Source organism: Saccharomyces mikatae (assembly GCF_947241705.1).
Source record: "Saccharomyces mikatae IFO 1815 strain IFO1815 genome assembly, chromosome: 5".
In the NCBI taxonomy this organism is placed as follows: Eukaryota; Fungi; Ascomycota; class Saccharomycetes; order Saccharomycetales; family Saccharomycetaceae; genus Saccharomyces; species Saccharomyces mikatae.
Genome location: NC_079260.1, coordinates 310,474 through 337,551, shown reverse-complemented (window position 1 = coordinate 337,551; position 27,078 = coordinate 310,474). Strand labels below are relative to the sequence as shown.

General features: G+C 36.5%; 9 protein-coding genes across 9 annotated transcripts; 2 read left to right on the top strand and 7 right to left on the bottom strand.

Moving 5' to 3' along the window:
• Positions 1-554: 554 nt before the first annotated feature.
• On the bottom strand, positions 555-2,117 carry ALD5 (aldehyde dehydrogenase (NAD(P)(+)) ALD5; the record flags this gene model as incomplete). The annotated part of the gene is made up of 1 exon (XM_056221917.1): positions 555-2,117. One exon carries the CDS (start codon positions 2,115-2,117, stop codon positions 555-557), a length of 1,563 nt encoding a protein of 520 aa, XP_056081661.1.
• An 869-nt stretch (positions 2,118-2,986) lies between these two features.
• Positions 2,987-3,376, bottom strand: VTC1 (Vtc1p; the record flags this gene model as incomplete). The annotated part of the gene is made up of 1 exon (XM_056221916.1): positions 2,987-3,376. The coding sequence occupies one exon, from the start codon at positions 3,374-3,376 to the stop codon at positions 2,987-2,989; it is 390 nt and encodes a 129-aa protein (XP_056081660.1).
• Positions 3,377-3,845: 469 nt separating this feature from the next.
• On the top strand, positions 3,846-4,262 carry TDA2 (Tda2p; the record flags this gene model as incomplete). The annotated part of the gene is made up of 1 exon (XM_056221915.1): positions 3,846-4,262. One exon carries the CDS (start codon positions 3,846-3,848, stop codon positions 4,260-4,262), a length of 417 nt encoding a protein of 138 aa, XP_056081659.1.
• Positions 4,263-4,592: 330 nt separating this feature from the next.
• RNR1 (ribonucleotide-diphosphate reductase subunit RNR1) lies at positions 4,593-7,256 on the bottom strand (the record flags this gene model as incomplete). Its single annotated transcript, XM_056221914.1, has 1 exon — positions 4,593-7,256. The coding sequence occupies one exon, from the start codon at positions 7,254-7,256 to the stop codon at positions 4,593-4,595; it is 2,664 nt and encodes an 887-aa protein (XP_056081658.1).
• Positions 7,257-8,229: 973 nt separating this feature from the next.
• On the bottom strand, positions 8,230-10,821 carry ARG56 (bifunctional acetylglutamate kinase/N-acetyl-gamma-glutamyl-phosphate reductase; the record flags this gene model as incomplete). Its single annotated transcript, XM_056221913.1, has 1 exon — positions 8,230-10,821. The coding sequence occupies one exon, from the start codon at positions 10,819-10,821 to the stop codon at positions 8,230-8,232; it is 2,592 nt and encodes an 863-aa protein (XP_056081657.1).
• A 562-nt stretch (positions 10,822-11,383) lies between these two features.
• On the bottom strand, positions 11,384-13,147 carry MOT2 (CCR4-NOT core ubiquitin-protein ligase subunit MOT2; the record flags this gene model as incomplete). Its single annotated transcript, XM_056221912.1, has 1 exon — positions 11,384-13,147. The coding sequence occupies one exon, from the start codon at positions 13,145-13,147 to the stop codon at positions 11,384-11,386; it is 1,764 nt and encodes a 587-aa protein (XP_056081656.1).
• A 498-nt stretch (positions 13,148-13,645) lies between these two features.
• On the bottom strand, positions 13,646-14,131 carry RGI1 (Rgi1p; the record flags this gene model as incomplete). Its single annotated transcript, XM_056221911.1, has 1 exon — positions 13,646-14,131. The coding sequence occupies one exon, from the start codon at positions 14,129-14,131 to the stop codon at positions 13,646-13,648; it is 486 nt and encodes a 161-aa protein (XP_056081655.1).
• Positions 14,132-15,616: 1,485 nt separating this feature from the next.
• On the bottom strand, positions 15,617-16,792 carry RRT13 (Rrt13p; the record flags this gene model as incomplete). The annotated part of the gene is made up of 1 exon (XM_056221910.1): positions 15,617-16,792. The coding sequence occupies one exon, from the start codon at positions 16,790-16,792 to the stop codon at positions 15,617-15,619; it is 1,176 nt and encodes a 391-aa protein (XP_056081654.1).
• A 3,134-nt stretch (positions 16,793-19,926) lies between these two features.
• SMKI05G1490 (uncharacterized protein) lies at positions 19,927-20,646 on the top strand (the record flags this gene model as incomplete). The annotated part of the gene is made up of 1 exon (XM_056221909.1): positions 19,927-20,646. The coding sequence occupies one exon, from the start codon at positions 19,927-19,929 to the stop codon at positions 20,644-20,646; it is 720 nt and encodes a 239-aa protein (XP_056081653.1).
• Between the last annotated feature and the right edge of the window lie 6,432 nt (positions 20,647-27,078).

The window sequence follows — 27,078 nt, the reverse complement described above, 5'->3', positions numbered from 1 at the left end:
TCCACCGTCACTGAAAGGTTTTGCTCCCGGTTGGCAGCTACTTTAGTGAACGGGAGCTTGCTAGAGTGTGGCCCGCGGCACCGGCAAACAAAAACCATGACAGTTAAAGAAGGAAAATAAAACAACACAGTATACGTGTATGGGTTTTCCAAATGTATGGGTTTATTGTCAAAGTATCGGACAGTATTGGCGGTAGTCATGAAGTGCTTTTTAATTAATCTCTTGAAAATGCATATATGAAGCTAAAAGTTTAACGAAGATGAGAACAATTACTGAACAGTCTGACAAATGAAACGTTCTTGATTAATATATATTATCACATATAAATTGTCAAAAAAAAAAAAAAAAAAAATGTAAAGAAGGCAGTCTCCCACCTATGCTTAAGAATGTAAATACATTGTTCATTAATGTTTATCACGTTGTTTTTTTTTGTTTTATTATTTTTAAAATATCCTTGTTTGATTTCCCCTGCATGTCACGAAGCATCTTTCATTATTCTATAATGTTTATCATACATGCCTTCAAATTAGCAGGTAATGCGAGTCTGAGTTACTCTAACGAACTGGTCTGTCAATAGCAATTCTAACAGACTTTGTTTGAGTGTAATTACTCAAAGCAGCCTCACCCATTTCACGTCCAATACCTGACTGACCAAAGCCACCAAAAGGAACATTTTGGTGAAAGTTGTTATAAGTATTCACCCAAACGGTACCTGCCTTCACTCTTTTGGAGACATCAATGGCCTTGTTGATATCATTTGTGTGAATACCGGCCGCTAATCCATACTGAGAGTCATTTGCCATAGCGATCACGTCATCAACAGTAGAAAATTTAGAAACGGTTACGATGGGGCCAAACACTTCTTCTTTAACAATTCTCATATCCTCTTTGACGTCAGCAAACACAGTTGGCTTGACAAAGAAACCCTTATTGCCATGTCTGACACCTCCGGTCACAAGTCGAGCCCCTTCTGATTTTGCTACATCGACATACTCCAGAATTTTATGCAGTTGCTTTTCAGATGTTTGAGCTCCTTGGAAAACTTCCTCATTAAATGGGTCCCCAACTTTAAGCGATTCCGTGTAATCCTTTAATTTTTCCAACACTTCTTCATACACTGTATCTTGAATGTATATTCTGGAACCTGCACAACAAACTTCACCAGAATTGTAAAAGATGCCAAAGGCGATATTTTCAACGGCTTTATTTATATCAGCGTCAGCAAACACGATATTTGGCGATTTACCCCCTAGCTCCAAAGTAACCTTTTTCACAGTATCGGCGGCCACCTTCATAATATGACGGCCAGTGGCAGTAGAGCCTGTAAAAGCAATTTTTTTCACATCTGGGTGAGCACTCAATTTCTCCCCAACAACTCTGCCGGAACCTGGAAGAATATTGACCACACCAGCGGGTATACCTGCCTCCTGGCACAACTGTGAAGCGAAAAGGGCAGATAATGGTGTTGTTTCAGCAGGTTTCAATACTACAGTGTTACCTGTAGCCAAAGCAGGGCCAATTTTCCATGACCACATCAATAATGGGAAGTTCCAGGGGATTATTTGGCCACAAACACCTAACGGTTCCTTCATAGAGTAGGTGAAATGGTCTCTACCAGTATCAATAACGTTACCATAAATTTTATCTGCCCAGCCGCCACAGGAACGCAAGTACTTGGAAACTAAAGCGACGTCACCACGTGCGCAAAATAGGGACTTACCATTATCCATAGATTCGATGGCAGCTAACGTTTCCTTATTTTCCTCAACCAGGTCTGCTAATTTAAATAAAGCTTTAGCACGAACCTCGGGCTCCACAATGGACCACTTAGTTTCGAAGGCTTTTTTAGCAGCAGCAACGGCTGTATCAACATCGTCTTCCATAGCTTTATAAACTGTCGTTATTTTTTCTTCGTTCGATGGGTTGATCACATCAAACGTTTTCTTTTGCTTTGAGGCGACGAATTCTCCATTGATGAATAAACCAGTTGGTTGTTCATAGGTGAACCCATTTGGTAGAGTGATTGGAACACGTAATGGTACTTGTGAATAGAGACGTAACAAGTTTCTGGCAAATGAGTTGGAATTTAGAGTTGTCGCTCTTGTGCGGGAAAACATTTTTTCTTCTTTGCTTTTTTAATCAATATCCTGAAGCTGTTTTCTATCTCGACCACGTGAGAACAAAATATCTATATAATTACTGTATACATTCAACATATTACGACATTATAAATCCCAAATCTAAATCTAATCTTGCCTCTGTATGGGAGGCATATATAATCGTGCTTTTTTTTTGTTCACTTCCATGGAGCTATCCTCATCGGTAAGCTCTGAGAAACAGCGTAGCGATGAGTCAGAAGTCTTTCAACGGTTAGAGCGCCGCTTCAGCGGCACACAATCACTCAAATACTGAACGAAAAATATGAGAGAGATGAGGAGTTGCCATATTTTTGACGCCTTAAGCGGTATTCCGGAGGCTGCGCGGACATATTGAGTCAATTACAAAAAAACATCCCACGCAGTTTCCCAGCGTGTGCTGAAGTTCTAACAAAATACTCAGCTCAACTCAGCTCAACTCTACGGCTAACACAGTTGCTCGGTTGTTCTATTTTCAAGTTCAGGTTAATAGTTGCCAGCCCGGTAGCGGCCAAAAGAAAAAGAAATGTAAAACAGGACCCTATTTGCATGTGTATTTATGGACGTGTAAAGGATCTTTAGCACAAGCTGAAGAAAAGCGACACGCCTCACCATAGAATGGAGTTTTTCAGACAGTTATTACGTCCCTGTGGAGTGAGCTAAATTATTACTTGGTGATAAAAAGTGACATATACCTTGGCTTTCCTGAAATGTGAATATTTTTATTGTTCATGATTACCTATAGATGTATATTTCTATATATGCGCTTATATGAAACCAAACTATTTGCGAACTTCTTGAAGAATACAGTTTTATGCACATCTTTCGCATATGATATTGAAATTACAATATTATAATTTGGTCTTAGCATCATTATATTTCAATCTTAGTATGAAGTTAATAATAACAGCGACTAATAAGAAAAAGCATAACAAAGTGGGCCCCAACCTGTCATCGTAAGGACCTGAGCCTCTACGCCTGATTGCAGCAGCTCTCCAATGGTACGTCACAAGCGCGTATATCATTGTGCCCATAGCGACAAAAGTGAATAGTCCTGCGCTCACCCTTCCTATCTTGTCACCAAAATTTAGCAAACCTACACCAAGCCCTCCCAACATAACTGTGAAGTTTAACCATGATAAAAAGGTACGCTCATTGGCAAAAAATACTTTAGGTTCCACTCTTGTAGGTAAAGCAATTTTTTTCCCAGGTGTTCTCTGTAACAATGGTGCTGAAGACATATTGAGGAAATCCGGTGTCGCTCTTGTTTGTAGTTGGCAATGAGTAAAGCTTGAGTTACTTATATAACGGTTGGTGTTGCTAGTCAGTGAAAATGGGTACTCTTAAATAATGTTATCCATTTTGTATTTAATGCAGCATTTATTTTCCTCCTTCCGAGGCACGTGCTTAGCTATTTCGGAAAGAGGCATCATTAACGTAACAAATGATATAAACTATACAAATTAATTGATATCTAATGCGTACTCAAAGGACTTCCAAGATCCTGGAAAAGAAAAAAGCTGTCTCATAATATTTCTATTGTTTCCTCCAGTCCGTCATATTTTAGTAGCCCTTTGCATTTTTTTGGAAGTTGCTGTCTCCATATTCCTATTTATTTTTGTAATGTCCTTTACCAATTAAAACTTACGCCTTTCTTCCATAAGCGGGTATTGTCTTGATGTTTTTACAAAACGCATTGTGAACTGTAGGATGAAAACTAAACAATCACAGGAAGCCAACAAGAAAATGAGCCTTGAGGTTGAGATAAAGGATGGAAAGAGTGAAAACTCTCCTTTGCCCGAAGAAAAGCTAGTTTCGCTGATCCAAGAAAGTTATGATAGTTTAAGAGATAGCCATGAGATAGATTCTTCAACAGAACCAATTTCTAATCCTTTAATAAAACTGGTGCTAGAAAAACTTGAAAGGCACTCTTCTTTATACAAGTATATTGTCTCAGTGACCACATTGGACGTTGGAGATCTTAATGAAGGAGCTAATGATTTCTCATTGAGGAACGATACGGGCGCATCCTGGCAATCTAAAAGGGATGGTATCTTCAACTACAAGTTGGAAAGTCAAAACAACAACACCTGCTATTTGATCACGATTCTTTGGCTGCACAAGTAGATATGTGTTGTCAGCGTTGAATTGCGTGTCTTTGCAAAACGATACTGAAGAGTAGCTTTTGGAAGGGTGCTATGAGAAACTTGTATTCCCACCCCTACTCACATCAATAGCACGAAATGTTGATGTTAAAATATTTGACATTTTTTTATTTATATATGCAAAGTAGAAAAATCAATTAGTAAACATATATAGGTACCTTTTAGCTTGGTATTAGAATAGAAAACCAATTTTTTATCAGAAATAAAACGAAAGAAAATATAAAATTACACCTTGAAGTAAACACCCAAATTATGATAAAGAGAATAGAAATAAGAAAAAATTTAGCCCTTATTAGCCGGAACACATCTCACAAGCTTCTGGATTGTCAATAGCACACGCGATAACTTTGGAGTTGTAAATATCGAATTCAGTTTCCTCAGCATCTGGAATAGGGGCTGTCTTCTCTTCCTTCTTTGAGATGGGTACTTCAGGAACCTCTACTTTAGATTCTTGGACCTTCAGTTCAGCTATTCCTTTAGTTAATGAGTGACTACTTGCTGGAGCTGGAGATGCTTCTCTTGAAGCCTCCGAAGAACTATCTAAAGATGGGATATTCACATTGGCAGCCACGGCTGCAGGCACAAAATCACTCGCAGCATAACTTGCACTGGAAGCCATATATGTTGGACGCTTTAAGTTGGAGATGTCGGCAACGTTTTCAGTTGCTTGATCAGCGACTTTCTGATCAATAGTGAATTGGATCGCAGCAGAAGCAGCTTGTGTTCTCAAATAGTACATACCTGTCTTCAACCCTTTCTTCCACCCGTAAAAATGCATACTTGTTAGCTTACCCATGGTTGGGGCACGCAAGAATAGATTCAAGGAATGTGATTGATCGATATAAACGGAACGATCGGCTGCCATGTTGATAATAGTCTTTTGTGAAATCTCCCATACGGTTTTATATAAGTCTTTTAGTTCTTGTGGGACATTTGGTAAACCTTGAATGGAGCCATTTTGGGTAATCAGGTACTGTTTCATACCTTCATCCCAAACACCCAAATCAACCAAATCACGCAACAAGTAAGGGTTGACAACTTGGAATTCACCAGATAAGACACGACGGGAGTACATGTTGGAAGTAACTGGTTCGAAACATTCATTATAACCCAATATTTGGGAGGTGGATGCAGTAGGCATTGGAGCCATTGTCAAAGAGTTTCTAATACCATGTGTCATGATATCTTTTCTCAAAGTATCCCAATCCCACATACCGTACGGCTTTTGATCCCACATGTCAAACTGAAGTATACCTTGAGAAGCAGGAGAACCTTGGAAAGTTTCGTATGGACCGTCTTTTTGAGCCAATTCACAAGAGGCTTGCATGGAAGCATGGTAAATAGTTTCGAATATTTGGATATTTAGTAAACGAGCCTCTTCAGAATCAAAAGGCAAACGTAGCAACATGAAAGTATCAGCCAGACCTTGAACACCCAAGGCAATTGGCCTATGTCTCATATTAGATTTTCTTGCTTCTTCAACAGGGTAGTAGTTACGATCAATAACTCTGTTTAAATTACGAGTGACAACTTTAGCAATTTCATGTAATTTTTTAAAGTTGTATGTAGAAGTCTTACCGTCCTCCGACGTTTCAATAAACGCTGGCAAGGCAACAGAGGCCAGGTTACAAACAGCAGTTTCATCTGGGGCCGAGTATTCAACAATTTCACAGCACAAGTTAGATGATTTGATAACACCCAAATTCTTTTGATTAGACTTTCTATTACAAGCATCTTTGTAAACGACAAAAGGTGTACCAGTTTCGGTTTGTGCTTCCAAAATGGAATACCATAACTTTTGTGCTTTAATAGTTTTACCACGACCTTCTTTTTCGTAACGAGTATATAAGGCTTCAAACTCCTCACCGTAACAGTCACTTAGTCCTGGGGCTGATGTTGGGGAGAATAAAGTCCACGTTCCATTTTCTTCAACACGCTTCATGAAAAGATCAGGAATCCATAGAGCAGGGAACAAATCTCTTGCACGAATTTCTTCCTTACCGTGATTCTTTCTAATATCGATAAAATCAAAGATATCAGCATGCCATGGTTCCAGGTATAAGGCAAAGGCACCAGGTCTTTTATTACCACCTTGATCAACATAACGTGCAGTGTTGTTAAAAACACGGATCATGGGGATTAATCCGTTAGATGTACCGTTTGTACCAGCAATATAAGAACCAGTAGAACGGATGTTATGAATATGTAGACCAATACCACCAGCAGTTTTGGAAATCAAAGCACATTCCTTCAAAGTGTCATAAATACCTTCTATAGAGTCCTCCTTCATGGCAACCAAGAAACAAGAGGACATTTGAGGCTTTGGAGTACCAGCATTGAACAAAGTTGGAGAGGCATGAGTGAAGTATTTTAAAGACATTAAGTTATAAGTTTCTAAAGCGGCCTCGATGTCTCTACCGTGAATACCCAACGCGACTCTCATGATTAAGTGCTGGGGACGTTCGGCCACTTGACCGTTAATTCTTAATAAATAAGAGCGTTCTAGAGTTTTAAAACCAAAATAACTGTATTGAAAATCTCTGTCATACACAATTGCAGAGTTTAATTTATCCTTGTTTTCCATGACAATATTGTAAACATCATCTGATATCATGGGAGCAGGTTTACCAGTAGCAGCGTTAACGTATCTATAAAGATCTTCGATAACTTTAGAGAATTGCTTTGTGGTTTGTTTATGTAAATTAGAAATAGCGATTCTAGCAGCTAAGGTAGCGTAATCTGGATGAACAGTTGTCATGTAAGCACATGTTTCAGCGGCTAAATTGTCTAGTTCGATTGTTGTGACACCTTCGTAGACACCGGAAATAATACGCTGAGTGACCTTGACGGCGTCAACATGCTTTGGATCTAAACCATAGCATAAACGTGATATACGGGCGGTAATCTTATCAAATTGGACAGGTTCTTTGCGACCGTCTCTTTTATAAACGTACATGATGTTAATATATCAACAAATAAAGTGTTGCTTGTGATGATATTCGTTCTTACAAAAAGGTTTTAGGACGGGTTCAATTCAATTCTAGTGGAAAAAACTTCAAACAATAAATTATCAGCTCCTTTATATAATTTTTATTCAATGGTTTCAACTAAACTAAGGCAACAGAATAAACTCTAAACTTCTGATTCTAAACCGTGAGCCGCAGACTTTGTTGGAGTTTTCTATTGAACACGAAACCAGCCTACGCCAACTTATTATTTCTGAGCTTTGAGAAAAAAATTTCCATATCTATTTTACGCGTCCACTACTCATACACCCATTTAGATCCTGCAAGGATTTCTGTGTCCTGAGAATCAAAATGACGCGTTTGCGGAAAATTATGGGAAAGAAAAGCTAATGAAGTAACAAGGGATGAGATTACCCTACCATATTTACGCGTTTTTTTTCTAACAAGTCCAACTGAATGCTATATTGACTAGTTGAAACGCGTAAACAAGATCGTTCCAAGGCTACGAGAAATTCTGTCCCCAGAAGTTGTCGTAAAACAATCAATGTTAGAGGGCAAAAGCCATAGAAAGCCCAGCATTGGCCTGGTAACGAGATTTTCCTTTGAGGAATTCCTTCGTATCAAAGATTCTCTTGAAGAGTAATCGCGCCAATCAGTACATTTCTATGGTAACGGCATGCCATTTGCGATATCCAAATGCGGTAATCATTCTTATTGTCTTGATATGGTGGTGTCGTAAGGTGAGACTCTGAAGTTATAAGGAGATCAAGGATCACGAAATCGATCACATGGTTATTTTATGTACTTGCTCAAATTTGTAACGCGTATAGTACCGCTATTTTGTATGCTACGGTGTGCTTCGCTGTAATTGAAATTTCTGATCTATTTTCCTGAGTACATATACATACATACATATATATACATTAGTTTCTCGGGTGATTGTCTATATATTATACACCGTTATCAGATACCAATAACTTTATCTTCAGGGATACCAGCATATTCTCCATAACCCATCGCAAGATTGATATTTTGCAAACATTGGGTGGCTGCACCTTTGAGTAGGTTATCGATAGTTGCACAAACAACTACACGATCTTGAGCATTATTCAGCTTAAACCCACCAATAACAACGCCATGCGTACCTCCGATATCTTTAACCAGTGGAATATCGTCAATGACATGAACCAACTTTTCGTCTTTGTAAAAATCTCTGTATAATTGCCTGACTTCATCAATAGACAAGGAAGATTTCTTTATTGGAATGGAGACTGTCAAGGAAATGCCTTGAAACCACTGTCCAACATGGGGTATGAACGCAACATTGTGTCCAATACGAGCCGATATTTCACGCTCATGGATATGATCACTTAAAGCATAAGGAATTAAGTTATTATTCAAAAACTTGGGATCGTTCTTAGGAGAGGGCTTTGTTCCAGCGCCGGAATATCCTGAAACACCAAAAACAGTTGGAAGCCCATTGATATACTTAGTCAAGGGGGATATGGTTAATTGCGATCCAGTAGCATAACAACCAGGGTTAGCAATCTTGGTAGCGTCTGCAATCTTTTCTCTATTGTTCAATTCTGGTAAACCATAAGCCCATTCTGATTCTGAAACAAATCTGTGATCAGCAGACAGATCGATAATTTTAGACTTGCCATTCACACTTTGAATTGTTTCAACAAAAGGCTCGCAAACTTTATTTGGTAATGCCATTACCCAGAAGTCCACCGCATTTTGCTCTTCCAGTTTCTTGATATCCTCTACTCGCAAGTTTTCGTATATGATTTCGGATTTTGTATAATCCTGTAACTTTTGTCCTTCCAATTCACGTGAAGAAACATGGGTCACTTCTAAATATGGGTGACTGTTAATCAAAGACACCAAATTCTTTCCTGTATAACCCCTGGCGCCAATAAGTGCAACACGACCAGGTTTAGTGTTGATTCCTTCCGGACGAGGAGTAGATCTAGTCGAATACGATCTAACTGATTTTCCGTTGGTAAATACTCCGTTAGTTTCAGATGGATTGGGACGAGCAACAGTATCAAAAGACTTCACGAAGTTTTCAACCAACTCAGAAATTGTATTTAAATCATTAATACCGTACCAGAAGAAAACTTTCCCATTTTTCAAATATGAACCCTGAGACTTATCAAAATGCCATGCAATGTTCGCATCATCTTCATTAACTACCCATTGTAAAGCAGGGAAATCACGGCGTAAAACATTGAAGACGTTATCGGTGACATTGTTCAACCAAGCTGCGTCAGAACAGACAAATTTGTCAAGTGTTGGAATTTTGGTATCTTTTTTGACAATGGCCACTGCTTCAAGTGGTTCATCAGCATAGGAAACAAAATCAGATTTTTCTAAATCTCTTAAATAAGAAGCAATAGATTCTTTGCCAGAACTAATGCCGGTGTCTCTTTGAAGAGCTTTTCTTAAAGCATCAGCGGATGGAAATTCGCCAATAGACGATCTTTTCACTAATTTATAACCTCTTCTAATCATGGTACCGGCACCAGAATCCGTGAACAACTCCTTTTGCAGATCTTGTACATTAATAATTGCAACTGAAGAAGAACGTGGTAAATAGTCCAATAGTTCTTTGATTTCCCTTATTTTTAGCTTGGTACCATATTTAACCCAACTTTGCTTCATTAGATCATCATATTCTTCATCCAAGTTAATCATCGAGATTTTTTCTCCAGTAGAGCCATTAATAATACCACCTTTTTCATTTAGGTAAACAATTTTCAATGGCTCGAAAACACGGGCCAGTTCACCAGCAGCTACATCGGCGTTGACATTCAACATTTGGCCGGAAGCAGTTTCGGCTAGCGAAGTCAAAATTGGTAAGGCACCCGCTTTAATAGATGCTTCAATAGGTTCTTTTGTAACACTTTTTATGTTCCCCACTAGTTGATATTTGTCCTTGTCCAAATAGTCAGCAGTGAAAACGCCCGAAGTAATAGGTCTTGCACGGACACCCAGCTGTTCTAATGCGGTCACCAACTTAAGATTTTGCTCGAGGAAACAACGTCTAACCACAGCCATTGTGTGCTCATCTGTGATTCTAATACCATCAATGTAGTCAGGTTCAATCCCCTGCGCCTCTAGTCTACCATTAACTTGAGGACCAGTACCGTGTAAAACAATTGGATACAGACCAACATGGTACAAAAATGCCAAGCAGGAGGCTAATTCGTGCAGATTATCGCTGATAATGGCACCACCTACCTTGATCACAGCAAACTGTTGTTGCGAGACAGAGGTGAAATATTTTAAATATTGTTCGACCTCCCTCTTCGTGCTGATATTGTTCAACAGTTGAATGACAGTAGATCTGGTGGCTGAAAAGCCATTAGTAGACGAAATGTATCTCTTCGAGTAGCCGACCTTCTTTCTCGTGAACGTAACAGAAGGCGGAGCTCTCAAGGGCACAGATGCAAATCCTGCTATAGTTGCTTTGTTTAATGAATAGACGAGTTTTTGGAACCTTGAAGCATTGATTCTCTTCGCTGAAACGAGTAAGCTAGCAGAGGGCATGATGACGTTGGCCTATCTTCAACTTCAGATCTCTCTTTCTTTTGCCTTAACTGGTACTTGCGCTAAAAATAAAATTCAGACCAGAAAAATATCTACTAAAAAATGTTCCTAATGGAAGTGGATAGCGAACAACAAGGGCAGGCAGAAGCCCTTTATATGGGAAAAAAAAAATGAAAGAGTCATTGTTCGCCACAACTCGGCCGCAATTTTTTGACGAAGACTGAGTCATTCAGCTAAGAATTTTAAGTGAGTTAGCAAGATATTCCACTCCGGTGAAAAAAAAAATGTGACTTAAGTGAAAAACATAGCGACGTATTTGTTCGTGAATCATGATATTTTTATTATGGTGGTTAATCACGACTTCACAATTTTTGCAGTTCTTGAGTTTTCTACCTGCCGTAGAAGTAAATAAATTATTAACAGTCTGTATATTAGCATCCTTTAGCAGTTACATACGCATTCACGCCAAATGCATCGAACAAAGACTATAGATTCATGAGAACTAGTAATTAGATAAAATTTAAGGATAATGCAAAGGCAAAAATGAATATTTCAAGCCAGACTAATTACCGGCAATAATTTTCCTCCCGTTGATTAGTTGGTTAAGTAAATCAGAAGAGTTTCTTGAACTTGTTTCACCCATTTGTTGTTGTTGCATGGGCACTTTATGCTGTGGGCCAAAGATACCTGGTGGAGGGGTACTGACGTTCAATGGTGGTTGAATTTGTTGTGGAACGGTTTGCAATCTTATTGGTTGGGTGGATACTTTCGTGTTATCCGCGATCGCGATGTTATCATTTACACCAACGTTTACACTCTGTAGGAATTGAACAACAGAAGCAGAATAATCTATTGGCTTTATAGCCAGTATCTCCACAAGTTTATTAGCTAATGTGTTATCGCTCTTCTTAGAGGTCTCAATCTTATCCCAAGAAAATAGAGATGGGAACTTTTTATAGGTTTCTTCATCGATAATGTTGGATTTGATAGATATTGGGCACTTTTCGTAATTTGATAGGGAATGTAGTCTAGTATCCAGGAAGTCAACGGCGTTCCCTAATGCGTCGTAAGGATCTTTGTACTCCTCTGCAGCAAGAGAATTTTTCTTCTTGCTACCATGAGACTGACTTGCAGCATTATTATTCGTATTAATTGCCGCAGTTGTAGTAGTTGTTTCGGTTGTAGTGACAATATGATGACCCAAGGAATCGTTTAGAGTTGGCAAGTTTATGGAACTACTATTCTTGGAGAGATTAATGGATGTAATGGGTGTCGCTGATTGAGTGACGCCCCAAGGGTTTGATCCTGCAGGGACAGGAGCAGGAGTTAACACTGGTGTTCCTGCATTGGTATGAGTGTCGTGATGTAATTGAGCCCTCATGGCAGCTGGTGAAGGTGTGCTCGTAAAATGCTCACTCAGCAGATTAGTGTTGGAGCCGGTGGTACTTGTAGGTACATTGTTGTGTATGCTAGCTCTAGGTAGTGCAGTTCCGCCACCTTGCTGTTGCGTTTGTTGTTTGTTGTGAAGTTCCCTTTTATTAAAAGAATCAGCTTCTTCACCAGGTTCATGCAAAAACATACAGTTTGGATTTGGGCATGGCAATCCTCTTAAGTAAGAAGAACAGTACTTGGTAGTACCGTATGCGGCTTTGATCAGACGACCGTCCATATACGTTCCGTCCACCTGAGCAATGCATCTTGCCGCATCATCCTTTGATCCGAAGGTTATGTAGACACCGTAACCTGGAGAATGATGATGATAATGCTCGCTGGTTGCATTGCTAGAATGAGGTGTCTTTCTATTAACAACAATCTTGTTTATTTTACCATATTGTCCAAAATACTTTTCAGACTTCAGAGTAGGGGCAACTTCCTCATATGGGACGGGAGGATTGATGCCAACAACATACACCAAATTCTTTTGAATAACTCTAGTTCCCGATAAATGCTTTCTATTAGTGTATTCGTTTTCTTTACGTTCCTTTTCTCTGTGCTTTCTCTCTTTTTCCTTCCTAGCGAGCTTAGCTCTCTCCATTTTCAGTTCTTCTGGAGATAATGTGACATACCTAACGTTCTCGTCATCATATTTACGACGACATGCTGGACAGCGCCCATTTAGTTCTGGATTTTGTCTGATGTTATTATAACAAAACTGGCAAATTTGGTAACCACAGGGGCAAGGAAAGAAATTTTTATCAGTAATATCCATCGGCTCAATACAAAGAGGACAATAATCTTCTTCATCTTCCGATAAGAATGACGTATCAAAATTGCTTAAGGCGTTATGGATGGCTTGCAGGTTTTCTTGAACATGTGGATTCATCATTAGGACTGGATTTCGTGTATTATTTTACTGGGTTTTATTGTACTTTTATCGCTTTTCTAAGATTGTTGTAAATTGAAAATAGCAATAGCTTTCTTTGCTATCCAAAACACTACAGTCAATACTAGGAAGGTCTTTAATATTGTATTATATGCTTCTTGATATGGTTTTCGAATGCTTGGAAAAGAAAAGCAAAAAAAATCATGCTCTTTTATTAGCTTTGTCACCCGGCAATCGATAGAATTTTGACGTGAAGTTCGGGTAACATCTTTGGTTTAAAGAACATTAACTTGACCGCCAGTTGATTTGTGGTTCAACAACGTCCTTGCAGGTGTCACGTTGCGAACATAGTACCAAGTACGACATGCTTGTATCGTACTTTAGTGCTCGTAAAGGCACGCTTGAATACTTTGTTAATCGTAAATCATTAAAGTACATAGGATTACTTAAGAATGTGGCACGCGAAAATTCCCCACCACAAGATTTTACAGGGCATCGCCTTTACTTCGCAGCTACAGGGTGTGTTTTGTAGTCAACAAAAACCATGGCATCCTCATGCGTACAGACTACCTGGACGTCTATCTTGAAAGGTCTATTGTGATATTCAGTTTCCTCACCGTAATGCCAGGTGATTTTGTTAAAAGTTTCTTCCTTTGACTTTTCATGAAATTTCAGCTCAGGTTTCCTAACGGCTTGCTTAATATCTTTCAAAAGGTGTTTTTCAATGTGCTGGTGCAAATGGCGCACAAACTTCTTGGAGTGAGAATTTGCAGAGTCACTAATTTTTTCTGGATCATCATGAGACTCGTGTAGCACGAAAGGAGGATAGTAGTTCAGCTTACAGTGTAAGCGGTCAAAATCATCATCTTCGGTCTCGTTAGCGATGAATGTTTCAAAACCTTGAAGATCTTCAAAAACTTTAACGGTTTCACCGTTTTCGGTGGTGACGGTTTGCACCTTGACCTCCTTCTTATCTTTTTTTGTCATTTGAAATTAGAAAACTGTTGATATGTGCAATAAATGATCTGTAAATTTAATGAATTATATAATACAGGACTTGCCCTCTTATGGATCCTTTTCTGGAAAAACAGAGCCGAGAAAAAGATGGAAAAAGAGGTAGAAATAAACGCAGAAGATACATGGGCTTTATATGCATATATTGTTAGGTAAGAAGGAAGAGACTTACAACTTCCACAGTAATGGCCCCTTAAGAAACGTCTCCCCCCTTTCTTTCTACTATTTAGTTAAGCATACAGTGAGAACATAAACCCCCCTGAGCTCAACAAGCACATAATTTATGGAAGCCAATTACTGTGAGCCGCCTACATTGAGCTGGTTGCCTCGAGCATGAGTATTTTCTTAGAGCATCTGCAATCTCGCCACAAGGCTTACCGTTCCTTCGGCCCCTGAATCTGGGGTAAAAAAAAAAGAAGTAATAGGCGTCTCGCGATCACTCTCACCCAGAAAGTGGATGCGCCCCCCTACCGAAAAATGTATGACAACACGTTGTCATACCGTAGAATCTTAGTCTGCAAATTCGACAACGTGTGTACTGAAAAATACCAGATCTCGTACCCTAACTGATTTTTCCATCATATGTATAAGCCACATATGATGGAAGAGCGTGTGTGTTGTCGTCAATTTTGTAGACTGCACAAGTGCAATGTTCTCACTATATTTAAAGTATCGTAGTCTTCACTAGAAGATGTTTTCAAAATGAAATTCTTACTTTCAACTTGGTAACTCAAGACTATATGTTCGCCATAGTTGCTCATGTTTATATACTGATGGCGATGTCTCTTTCTTTTTTTAGTATTAACAATGGAGACTTTGGAAGTTCTTGTCGTACGTAGCTAAGGGAGCCGAAGTGAATGAATGATAGTGCACACCTATAGTTTTTGAGTAAAATATGAGATGTACTGTTGGGTTAATATTAATTGATTGAACACAATATGACAGTCCGGAGCTAGAATCAATCATGTGATTTTATATACATTATGTAATACTATAACATACATTATTCCAGGAAGAAAACCCATATTCAAACAGAAAAATTGTTAGTCTATGATACTGACTTTATAAATGAAATCAATAGTATGTATTGCGCACGTGTTTAAACCGCTTCGCAACTTCAGACAGTAAATTTCTTTTAGAACTGTGGTTTAGATTGTAATATTCTCTTTTCCTCATATCACTCGTTCTTCATAACTGATACAAGCTCAATGACGTATGTGTGCTTTTTGAAGTTTCCATTGTGCCTTGGGTTTCGTATTTTATTGGATTACAGAATCTTTATATATATATATATATACTTTTAGTTATTTCTAAGTATTGTTAAATGAAAATTAAAAAACCACACGGGACTATTATTATTATTGCGCCCATGTTAAACACGCTGATAATTGTATTCCCCGTAATTGTTCTGTAGCAAGACCAGCCTCCATCGTAGCCCTGAATGTCAAATATGCCAAGTCAATTCTCAGCTAGACTAAGAATTTCCAGAAAACTACGTCCATCTCGTTCAACTGCTGCAACGAGAGTTTGGCCCTTAAGTTTAACGGACCAAATCTGATTAGCATCATTCAAAGTATCAGAATAAAAACACAGTCCACTTCTTAAATCATACATTTTGAGTAGGCTTTGAGACCCGCTCAGTAAAATGACATCAGTAATTTCCAATGCGGTGATCGAACAAGAATTTGTATTGTCAAAAGAATGTTTTAGTAGGTAACTGTTCGCATCCCAAACATTTACTACACCATCTGCAGCAGCACTAACCAAAAATTTATCAGATAATCTCAATAAACCAACCATGGATGTATGGCCATGCAACGTGTACATGGCACCAAGTATTTTCGTGCGTGGAGAGACAGAGTTTGTTGCGTAAGACCACTCTCCATTATTCCAAATATTATTTAAATCCCAAATTTTAATAGTGGTATCCATACTAGCCGAAATGCACCTTTTCCTCTCATGATCATAAAGTGCAGAATAGACACGATCTGTATGTCCACTTAAAATACATAGGCATTTCATTTGCGCAACATCCCACACAATCAGAGTGTTATCATAGGATCCACTAACAACTATATTCCCGTGACCAGACACAGCTCTCACAAGCGCGGTATGTCCTCTTAGAACACCTACAAAATATGGATTTTCTTCTGGGGTATGAAATAGCAGTGGATAGTCATGTTCATTCTCGTAATCAGTAGCAGAGGACTTTTTAGGCAATTTCCAGACGTGTAATGTGTTATCTCTCGAGCCTGTTACAATATAGTTGGTGTTTTCATATTCTACTATATCGAGACACCTTACCGTTGACTTGTGACCTTCAAACACATGAGTACAATATCCCTTCTTAATGTCCCAAACCCGCACAGTACTATCTGCGGAACCACTTACCAAAATGCCATCATGAGAATACTTCAAAGCCCAAACCCCGCCATCGTGTCCTGACAATTGTAGAAGGAATTTTTTATTTATCGCGTCATAGACTCTTATCATTTTATCATCTGCCCCAGTTATGACATAATTATCTTCGAATTGTAAGCATGTAATAACGCTTGTCATATGGCCTCTCAATGTAGTCCTTCCTGGCCTAAAATCAGAACTAGACCAATTTTGCAAGACAGATGCATCAGGCATAACGTTCAACGTGTTTTTTGAGCCTCGTAGGCGGGAATACCATTCACCTCAAACATGTTAGTTAAGCAAGATCTTTTGGTTGGGTACAGTTTTGCTGCTATTCCGGGGTCTTTAGGTATTTTTACTAATTCCGGGTTACTACAGATGAATTTGAAAAGTTTGGTTAAATTTCATCTAATGAATAGTTCTAAATGAAGGGACTTTGGAGTTCACTAATGTAGTGACTTATCTATAGTGTTATTGTCCATTTATTGCACGTCAATATGTGTAGTTATTGCGATTCTCCAATGACCATTAAAGCTAAACCTTTCGTTAAACTATACATGCCCCAAATGACATGACAGTACATCTCACTCTCTGCTTCTAGTGCGTGTTTTATGCTGAGACTTCTTACTCATTTATAATCAACAGAGTTACTTTTATGGGTGCTTAACGACCTCTATGAATGAAGATAACAAAAAATGATACTTCATAATGGAATACTTGCGCGTAAGAGTTTCCAGAACGGTGAGTGCAACGAGGCGATTAATTTTGCGACCCGACTTCAATGAAATGTAATAATAATACATATATATGTATAAAAGCAAGCTAAAAGTTCATCTCGCGTGCCCGTGATCTATAAAAATAAAGGCCAACATGTCAAAATAATCATGGCGGAGTCTTCTAGCGACATGAAAATGTATTTGTAGTAGATGGAATTTATTCATGCGCCCGATAGGGCCATACTGTAAGAACGGCTATTCGAAGAAACATTCATAGGGACCTCAATATGATCCTCAGAGCATGTGTTCACTTATCAACATAACGATAGGTGAGGTTAAGATGACTAAGTTTTAATTTTCTCGATTATTTAAGTGACACTCTTCGTATGTGGGAAAGAGTATGTGTTGATAATTATTACTTGGGTTGTATTCTTGGGTAAGAATAAAAGGACATCTTCTCAAATTATAAAAGAGAAATATGTAACATACGCTGTTTGGACATATTAATTATGACGAGTATAATGGTAAGTCCAGGATTTGATGCAAGTTTTACTGTGACGACACCTAATTCATATAGTTTTCGAATGAATTATTCAACCGATACAACTTTAACGTAGTATCGTTTGCTAATTACAGTTGCACAACACCCTTCATACTGAACACTTATGATGTATACCTGAGAAGTAAAAAGGTTTTGAGATATTTTTAGGATTCGACTGTTGATAAAGCTAATATTATTTGGCGTACAGAATATTTCAAAAGTTCTCCTCGAGAATATATGATCCACAAAAAGAGAATTATTAATTCTACATGATAAATATTTATTTCTTCTCTCAAAATAATGCGTTGTCATTCTTGTGTTTTTACATTGTTAATCCTTGCGTTTCAGTTTCCACCAATACGTTCTCATCATTTCTCTCGCCCTTAGGCACCGTATATGATACACTAGTGACAAGAATATTAGTCAAAAGACGATAAGGGAATCTTGTTCAAACATGAGCATATAAAAATGTGTACCTGAGTACACAGTGTATCATTGAACATGTTGCTATAGTATTCTACTCAAACAATAATCAGTGGCCTATTTCAGCCTATACAGATAGTAGCATCTTTTGGAACTAAAACTCTAAATAGATGTCCAGAAAAATTCTGTATTTAAGTAGTTTCCTTAAAATTTAATGTTCAGATTTTCAGACTTCTGTCACGTAGCGAAATTCCTTATCTAAGTATTAAAGGAACTTCAGATCTAAATTCAACCTTTTTCCTCTATTTTTATGTATCCAATCTTGCATTTTAATTCCTTAAAATACTACTATTCATATGACTGATAGGACTGCTTTCGGCAGTGTGTCTTCGTTCATTTAGCTATAGATAGCGATTAACCTTCGTATAATTGCTAATGTTTCATCAGCGACATAGTTGCTACTATTAATGTATGCTATCCAGTTTTTACCATGACAACTCTACATTTTGTATTAAGGGCTCGTAATACCAGGGTATCTTTATAATCTAAATACAAGATATTAGGGAAGTAACTTGTTGTCCAAATGGATTACCAACTTGATTTGCAGAATGTTACTTATTCTTTATATTATATTAAATCTTGTTGATAAATAGTATTTAAGCTCTAGTATTAATTAAGAATAAAAGCAGATCTTATACATATAAGTGAGTTATATAAAGCACAGGCCGATTGGTCATATTAAACACAATCTATATAATAATTATGAGGCTATTCACCATAGTTTTCGTGTAACGACTCATATTTTTATATACGTTAACGGCGAGTTAATATTCCAACTTATTGATCTTTAACTTTATTGCGCCCATATTGTTACTTAGTCATTCTGTCCTGAAACATCAATGACGTTCTATGTCTGATTAATTCATTTGATCACTAATTGATTAATCATAAAGAATAATAGGTCACCATTTCAACAGATCTGGATAATATTAAATGGTAAAGAGTGAAATTTCGGTTCTTAACTAATTGTTCAGGTATTTATAAGTTTGGGTAGCTGTTGATAATTTGGTTTAGTGATCTTTATTAATTAAGAATAAGTCATTCTTTCTCAAGTTATATATAAAACTATTGGAATGAAAATCAACTATCGTCTATCAACTAGTAGTCATACTACTAGTACATTATCATATACGGTGTTAGAAGATGACATAAGTTATGAGAAGCGGTCATCGAAATCAGTGGAAGCTGAAATGCAAGGATTGATAATGTAATAGGATAAATGAATAACAACATATAAAACGATGATAATAATGTTTATAGAATTATGTAGAATTACGAGTTCCAGTTATTGGATTCCTATATCCTCGAGGATAACTTCTAGTATATCTACATACCTAATATTATTGCCTTTATCAATAATGGAATCCCAACAATCATCTAAAAATTCACCCACTTCTCAAAAACACACCCTGATTGGTTATATTTGAGATAAGTGTGGATTCTGATTTAATTGTTGGGATTCCATTTTTTAATAAGGCAATAATATCAGGTATGTAGATGAGATAATAGTGGAGTTTGATGATATAATTAGTTTCCACATTTTTTCACCCATATTAGTATTCGTGTTCACTCATTATGCTGCTGCAGACTCTTGTGATAGTGAAGTCAATAAGAGGGATTATGCTGAAATGATATTAGAAGCGCCAAACGTCACTGATCACCTCGGACCCGTGACAATTGAATCGTTAGGGTTGCCTAAGTTCTTTGACTGTCTGCAGAACAAAACCAACTTAACAAGTGTAGTTGGGTACGCGCCCGGAGTAGCTAGTGTTAACGTTAACGTTTCTATGACTGAGCTAGGTGACTATAATCAGACATTGATCGACGAGTGCTGCGACACTAATAGCTTCAGTCTCACTCAATTCGACTACCTAGTTTTCAGGGAGAACTGGGACGACGATTATATGCCGATCGCTCAAGCTGGATCCGATCAAACTATAGTGAGGAGCAATATTGTTGGCGAGATTGGGAGTGCCAATCCCGAGATTAACGGCGTTCTTAGTCCAGCTGGTACGACTGGCGACGCTGATTGGCTCATGAAACGGGGCACTAACATGGTTATAAACTTCCAGAGCAGTTCATATCAGGGACAGACAGTGTGCAATGCTTTTACGGACGTCTGTGTAAATAGATGTAAAGCTACTAATGCCATAGGTACTTCTACCACACGCAGTGGGATCAACCATGCTGGTGGTTATTCTCACCATCAGTGCACTTATAAGGGACGCGATGACTACAAGCAGGTAAACAGTGTCCATCATAAGAATACTATGTACTGGGCTTACGGCGATGCGTCACACTGGTTGTATTCTGGCGGTATGTCCACGTCTAATATGGGCAATTACTAAGGCAATAATATTAGGTATGTAGATATACTAGAAGTTCTCCTCAGGGATTTAGGAATCCATAAAAGGGAATCTGCAATTCTACACAATTCTATAAACATTATTATCATCGTTTTATATGTTGTTATTCATTTATCCTATTACATTATCAATCCTTGCGTTTCAGCTTCCACTAATTTAGATGACTATATCTCATCATTTGCGTCATCTTCTGACACCGTATATGATAATATACTAGTAACGAAAATACTAGTTAGTAGATGATATGTTGATAATTAGTAGTTTAGTAAGTTTTAATAATTAAGAATAGTCGTTCCTTCTTAATCTATATAAGAGAGGTATATAAAACACACGCTGATTGGTTGTATTAAACCGAATGGTTCAGACATAAATCAGAGTGTTGATGATAAGAATTTAGTGTTAACTCATCTTCTTATATACTAAGTTCTGGACAATTAATAGATCTTTATCTTATTAGTGCAGGAAATTCTATAATTAGAATTTCCCTACTCCATTTAAATTGGTATCACCATAAGAATGTTAGTATTAATTTACTCAACATCATTAGTATCATGTTAAAGAATGTTCGTCATCAACTACAACAATTTATATGAATAAATGTATAGTGGTACTCACTTATTCCAACATGATAGTTGATTTATATTACAACAATATTAACCTAATGGTCCAGACCTAACTCGGAGCATTGATAATAAGATTTTGGTTACAACCCATCTTCTTATCTACAAAGGTCTGGACAATTAATAGATCTTTATCTTACTAATGCAGGAAATTCTATTATTAAAATTCACCTACTCTAATTAAACTAGTACCATGTTAAAGAATGTTCCGTCATCAACTACAACAACTTATATTAATAAATGTATAGTAGTAATCACTTATTCCAACAGATTCATCCTTAATTAGTACAACTTACTAAACAACTAATTATCAACACTAGAAAGGCAGAGCCTTACTGTTGGAATAAGTGATTACTACTATACACCTATTCGTATAAATTGGATTAAGTTATTGCAACTATACGTCTTCGTATAAATTGAAGTAGAAAAATTCTAATAATAGAATTTACTGCAGTAATGAGATAAAGATCTATTAATTGATCAGAACTTATTATATAAGAAGATGAGTTATCATCAAATTCTTATCATTAACACTCTGATTTATGTCTGAACCTTTTGGTTTAATATAACTAATCAGCGTGTGTTTTATATACCTCTCTTATATAGATTAAGAAGGAACGACTATTCTTAATTATTACAACTTACTAAACTACTAATTATCAACATGGCGACCCCAGTGAGGGATGAAACAAGAAATGTTACTGACGACAACATTTCTACGCAGGTTCAATCAAGAGTCAATATTCAAGATACTACTAAAGAAATTAAAAATTTTATTATCGATACTTCTATTGATGACAAACAGAGGAAGCAAGCCTTAATTGATTTAGAAACGTATGAAATATTTTTAAACAAATTAACCGTTAAAAAGAATAAGATTACAAATGAGGTTAAACAGGATGACGATATTTCAAATCTCGATCAGTTAATGGAAATCGATGAAAAAATTGAAAAAACTAGTAATGTAATTCTTGGATTAAAAAGAAAGTTAGAATCGATTGATTTCGATAAAGATGTTAAAAGGTTACATGAAAGAAATGATTCAACTGGGACATATTATTTATTCGATACTCTGACCTCAAGAAATAGGAGATTTTACCCTAAGGATTGGGTATTTAAGCATAAGATGACTAAAATCGAAAATATTCCTGTTTTCTTGAACAGCTTTCAACAATTCATTGAGAAGTACGAATTTGATGACATTTTTGATCAACAAATTAAAAACATCGATTCTCGTGAAAATGAAATCTTATGTAAGGTTATCAAAGAAGGTTTAAATGAAAGTCCTGATATAATGAACATTAACACAAGTGATATCTTTAGAATCATCCGTGACTTGAAGAAAAAATACATAAGCCTTTATGGTAGAGAAATAAGACAAAAGGCTTGGAAAAAAGTGTTGGTGGATACAACTTGTAAGAATACTGATTTGTTAATGAATGAACTTCAAAAGTTAGTATTAATGGAAAAATGGATCCTTTCAAAATGTTGTCAAAATTGTTCAAATCTTACATACATTTTAGAAGAGGCAATCCTTGGAACCTTACATGAATCTTTGAAAAATCCGGTTAAACAACGTTTACATATATACTCAATTGGTAAAAATGAGAGAATTGAAGAAATTTTAATCAATATTGTAATTGAAACAGTAATGGACTTGAGTTCAAATGACTCTTACTATTCAGAAAGAAATTGTAAGTACTGTAAATCGGAATTCCACAGCTCAGTTAACTGTAGAAAGAAATTAAACAGAGAACTTAGGCATTCAACGCCCAGCTACTCAAAAGGTTATTATTCACAAGGTTCAACCCAAAAAGAATATATTAAAACAGGCACGAAACCAGTCAGAACTTTTGAAAAAACAGAAGAAGAAGAACAAAAAGGGTTCAAACAAAAATCTAGTCATTATTGATACTGGTTCAGGTGTCAATATCACGAACAATAAAAATATATTGTTTGATTATGAAGACAACAAAGAAAAGGTAAAGTTCTTTGGTATTGGGAAAAACAATGCAGTTTCCGTTAAAGGATCAGGATACATTAAAATTAAATGTAACACAAATGATGATTACTTATTAACTCATTATGTTCCTGAAGAAGAAACTACTATTATAAGTGGTTATGAGTTAGCTAGAGAAACCGATCTGGTGTTAAGCAAGAACTATTCTACCTTGGAAAACAAGGATATGAACATAAAAACTCATGTTAAAAATGGAATTATTCACGTAAAAATGGATGACTTAATTGATCACTCAGCATATGATTCCAAAATCAATGCAATACAACCAACTTCTTCTAACAAAATTAGACTGAAGCCCAAAATTATAAACTTAAAAGATGCTCATAAAAGAATGGGACATACAGGAGTTCAACAAATTGAAAACTCAATTAAACATAGTCATTATGAAGAAAATCTTGACTTAATAAAAGAACCAAATGAATTTTGGTGTGAAACTTGTAAAGTTTCAAAAGCCACGAGAAGGAACCATTATAAAGGATCTATGAACGAACACAGTATCGATCATGAACCAGGTTCATCGTGGTGCATGGATATCTTTGGTCCAGTATCAAATTCGAACTCGGATACGAAAAGATACATGCTTATTATGGTTGATAACAATACAAGATATTGTATCACCTCCACACATTTTAACAAAAATGCTGAAACTATTTTGGCTCAGATCAAGAAAAATATTCAGTATGTGGAAACTCAATTTGACAGAAAGGTCAGAGAAATCAATTCAGATCAAGGAACTGAATTTACAAATGATCAGATAGCAAAATATTTTGTTTCAAAAGGAATTCATCATATTTTTTCTGCTACACAAGATCATGCTGCCAATGGAAGAGCAGAGAGATACATCAGAACTATCGTTACTGATGCAACAACATTGTTAAAACATAGTAAATTACGTATTAAATTTTGGGAATACGCAGTGACATCTGCTACCAATGTACGCAATTGTTTAGAAAACAAAGCCACAGGTCAACTGCCACTACAGGCAATCTCTAGTCAACCTGTGAAAGTGAGATTCATGTCCTTTTTACCCTTCGGAGAACAAGGAATAATTTGGAATCATAATCACAATAAACTAAAACCATCAGGACTTCGTGCTATAATATTATGCAAAGATCCTAATAGTCACGGATACAAATTTTTTGTACCATCTATTAAAAAAATTCTCACTTCAGATAATTACACAATTCCAGACTATGCAGTGGATCCAATATTAAGGAACACACAGAACATATACCCAGATGATCAAAGTAGATCAGATTCCATCAATGAAGCAGAAAACTCAGATGCTGTTTCCAGGTTATATGATGCATTGGAAAATTACGAAGATGACCATAAACAAGTTACACTACTTACAGACTTGTTCACCACAGAAGAATTAGCTCAGATTGAATTAAATGCTAAGTACCCATCTCCTAGTGATAATCTAGAAGGTAATTTAGACTACGTCTTTGCTAACATAGAAGAAGAGGAAGAAGACAAATACAATCATGTGAAAAACATGGATATAGATTCAGATCTTCACTCAAAAGAAAAGATCACTACTGAAAGCGATCGAAACGAAATTAATAAATCAAGTAATACTGATGAGGATATTCTCGATGAAAATGTTTATAGAGTCCCCACGGCACTACAAGAGAACCTTGTTGGAAGCCAGAACAGCATAAACATCAACAATGATGATAATATTGCTAGTAGAACGCATAGGAAGATCAGTGGAAAGGAAATAAATTACAAGGAATCATCAGAAGATGAGAGCGATTATATTTCACATGATCCTACTAATGAATCAGTTACAGTTGCAAGTAATAAGGACAATGTAACAGATGATAATATCTTACAATCACAACAAGAATTATTCGAAAACATTGTTGATCCAGAAGTATTACTTGAACAAGATTTAGATTCAAAAACCTCAAGTTATGACACCTCTCAATACGTAGATGTTCAAACTGAATCAAATGTTACATCATTAAAGGACAATGATGTTCAAAATGATGACTATTCTACTCACGAAGAAAGTCATCACCTGCCCCTGGTTATAAATGTTATGGACAATACTGACCAAACATATGTTGAATCAAACAAGGTAGAAAACAAAAATAACTCTGATACAAGTATCTCATCGGAAGGTAATAATGAAGAGTTAGTACAAGTGATGGAAAATAGCGAAGCGGAAAAATCGAATGCTACACTAAAATCATCAATAATAACAGATGAAACAATTGAGTCAGAAAAACCAGCAATAAACAAAGCTGGATTCCTGAATAAAACGTTTAATTCTTTGAATAAGAAAAGAAAGCGGCCTGTTGAAAACAGGACCTCGTTTCATGACATGGTTGAAAGAGACAATAAGCGTCAGAGAAAGAATATAATTAAATTACTTCCGGATAACACAGAAACAAGTTCTGCACCGAGAATTAAAACCATATACTACAATGAAGCTATTTCAGGAAATGCTGATCTCAAAGAAAAACATGCTTATAAAGAGGCATACAGGAAAGAATTACAGAATCTCAAGGATATGAAAGTATTTGACATCAACGTCAAATACAACAGATCTGATGTTCCCAGTAATTTAATAATTCCGACAAATACAATATTCTCAAAGAAGAGAAATGGTATCTATAAAGCAAGAATTGTTTGTAGAGGTGATATCCAGACACCAGACACGTATAACGTTATTGGAACAGAATCCCTAAACCATAACCACATTAAAATATTTCTGATGATTGCAAACAATAGGAATATGTTCATGAAAACACTAGATATTAACCATGCGTTCTTATATGCTAAACTGGAAGAAGACATTTACATTCCACACCCTCATGACAGAAGATGCGTTGTTAAACTAGATAAAGCACTATATGGTCTCAAACAGAGTCCTAAAGAATGGAACGACCATCTTAGACGATATCTAAATAGTGTTGGATTAAAAGATAATACTTATACTCCAGGACTATACCAATCCAAGGATAAAAAACTCATGATCGCAGTTTATGTTGATGACTGTGTGATTGCAGCAAGTGATGAACAAAGACTAGATGATTTCATAAACAATTTAAAAAAAACCTTTGAATTGAAAATTACTGGTACCTTAATAGATGGTATTTTGGATACAGATATTCTAGGAATGGATTTGATCTATAACAAAAAACTTGGTACGGTTGATTTGACGTTAATATCATTTATAGAAAAAATGGGTGAGAAATATAAAAAGGAATTGGATAAGGTTAGAAAAAGGTCAATTCCACACATATCAATATACAAGATTGATCCTAAAAACGGAGAATTAAAAATGACCGAAAAGGAATACAAAGACGGCGTGTTGAAATTACAGCAACTATTAGGTGAACTTAACTATGTTAGGTATAAATGTAGATATGATGTTGAATTTGCGGTTAAAAAGGTGGCTAGATTAGTAAACTTTCCTCATAAACAGGTGTTCTACATGATTTATAAAATCATACAATACTTGGTACAACATACGAATATAGGCATACACTATGATAGAGATCTTAACAAAGATAAGAAAATCACTACTATCACAGATGCATCAGTTGGAACAGAATACGATGCACAATCAAGAATTGGTGTTATAATTTGGTATGGAAAAAATATCTTCAATGTTTATTCTAATAAAAGCTCAAACAAGTGCGTATCCTCAACTGAAGCAGAACTTCATGCTATCTATGAAGGCTATGCAGACTCAGAAACACTGAAGGCAACCTTAACAGAACTCGGAGAAGGTGGAGATAAGGAACTTACAATGCTTAC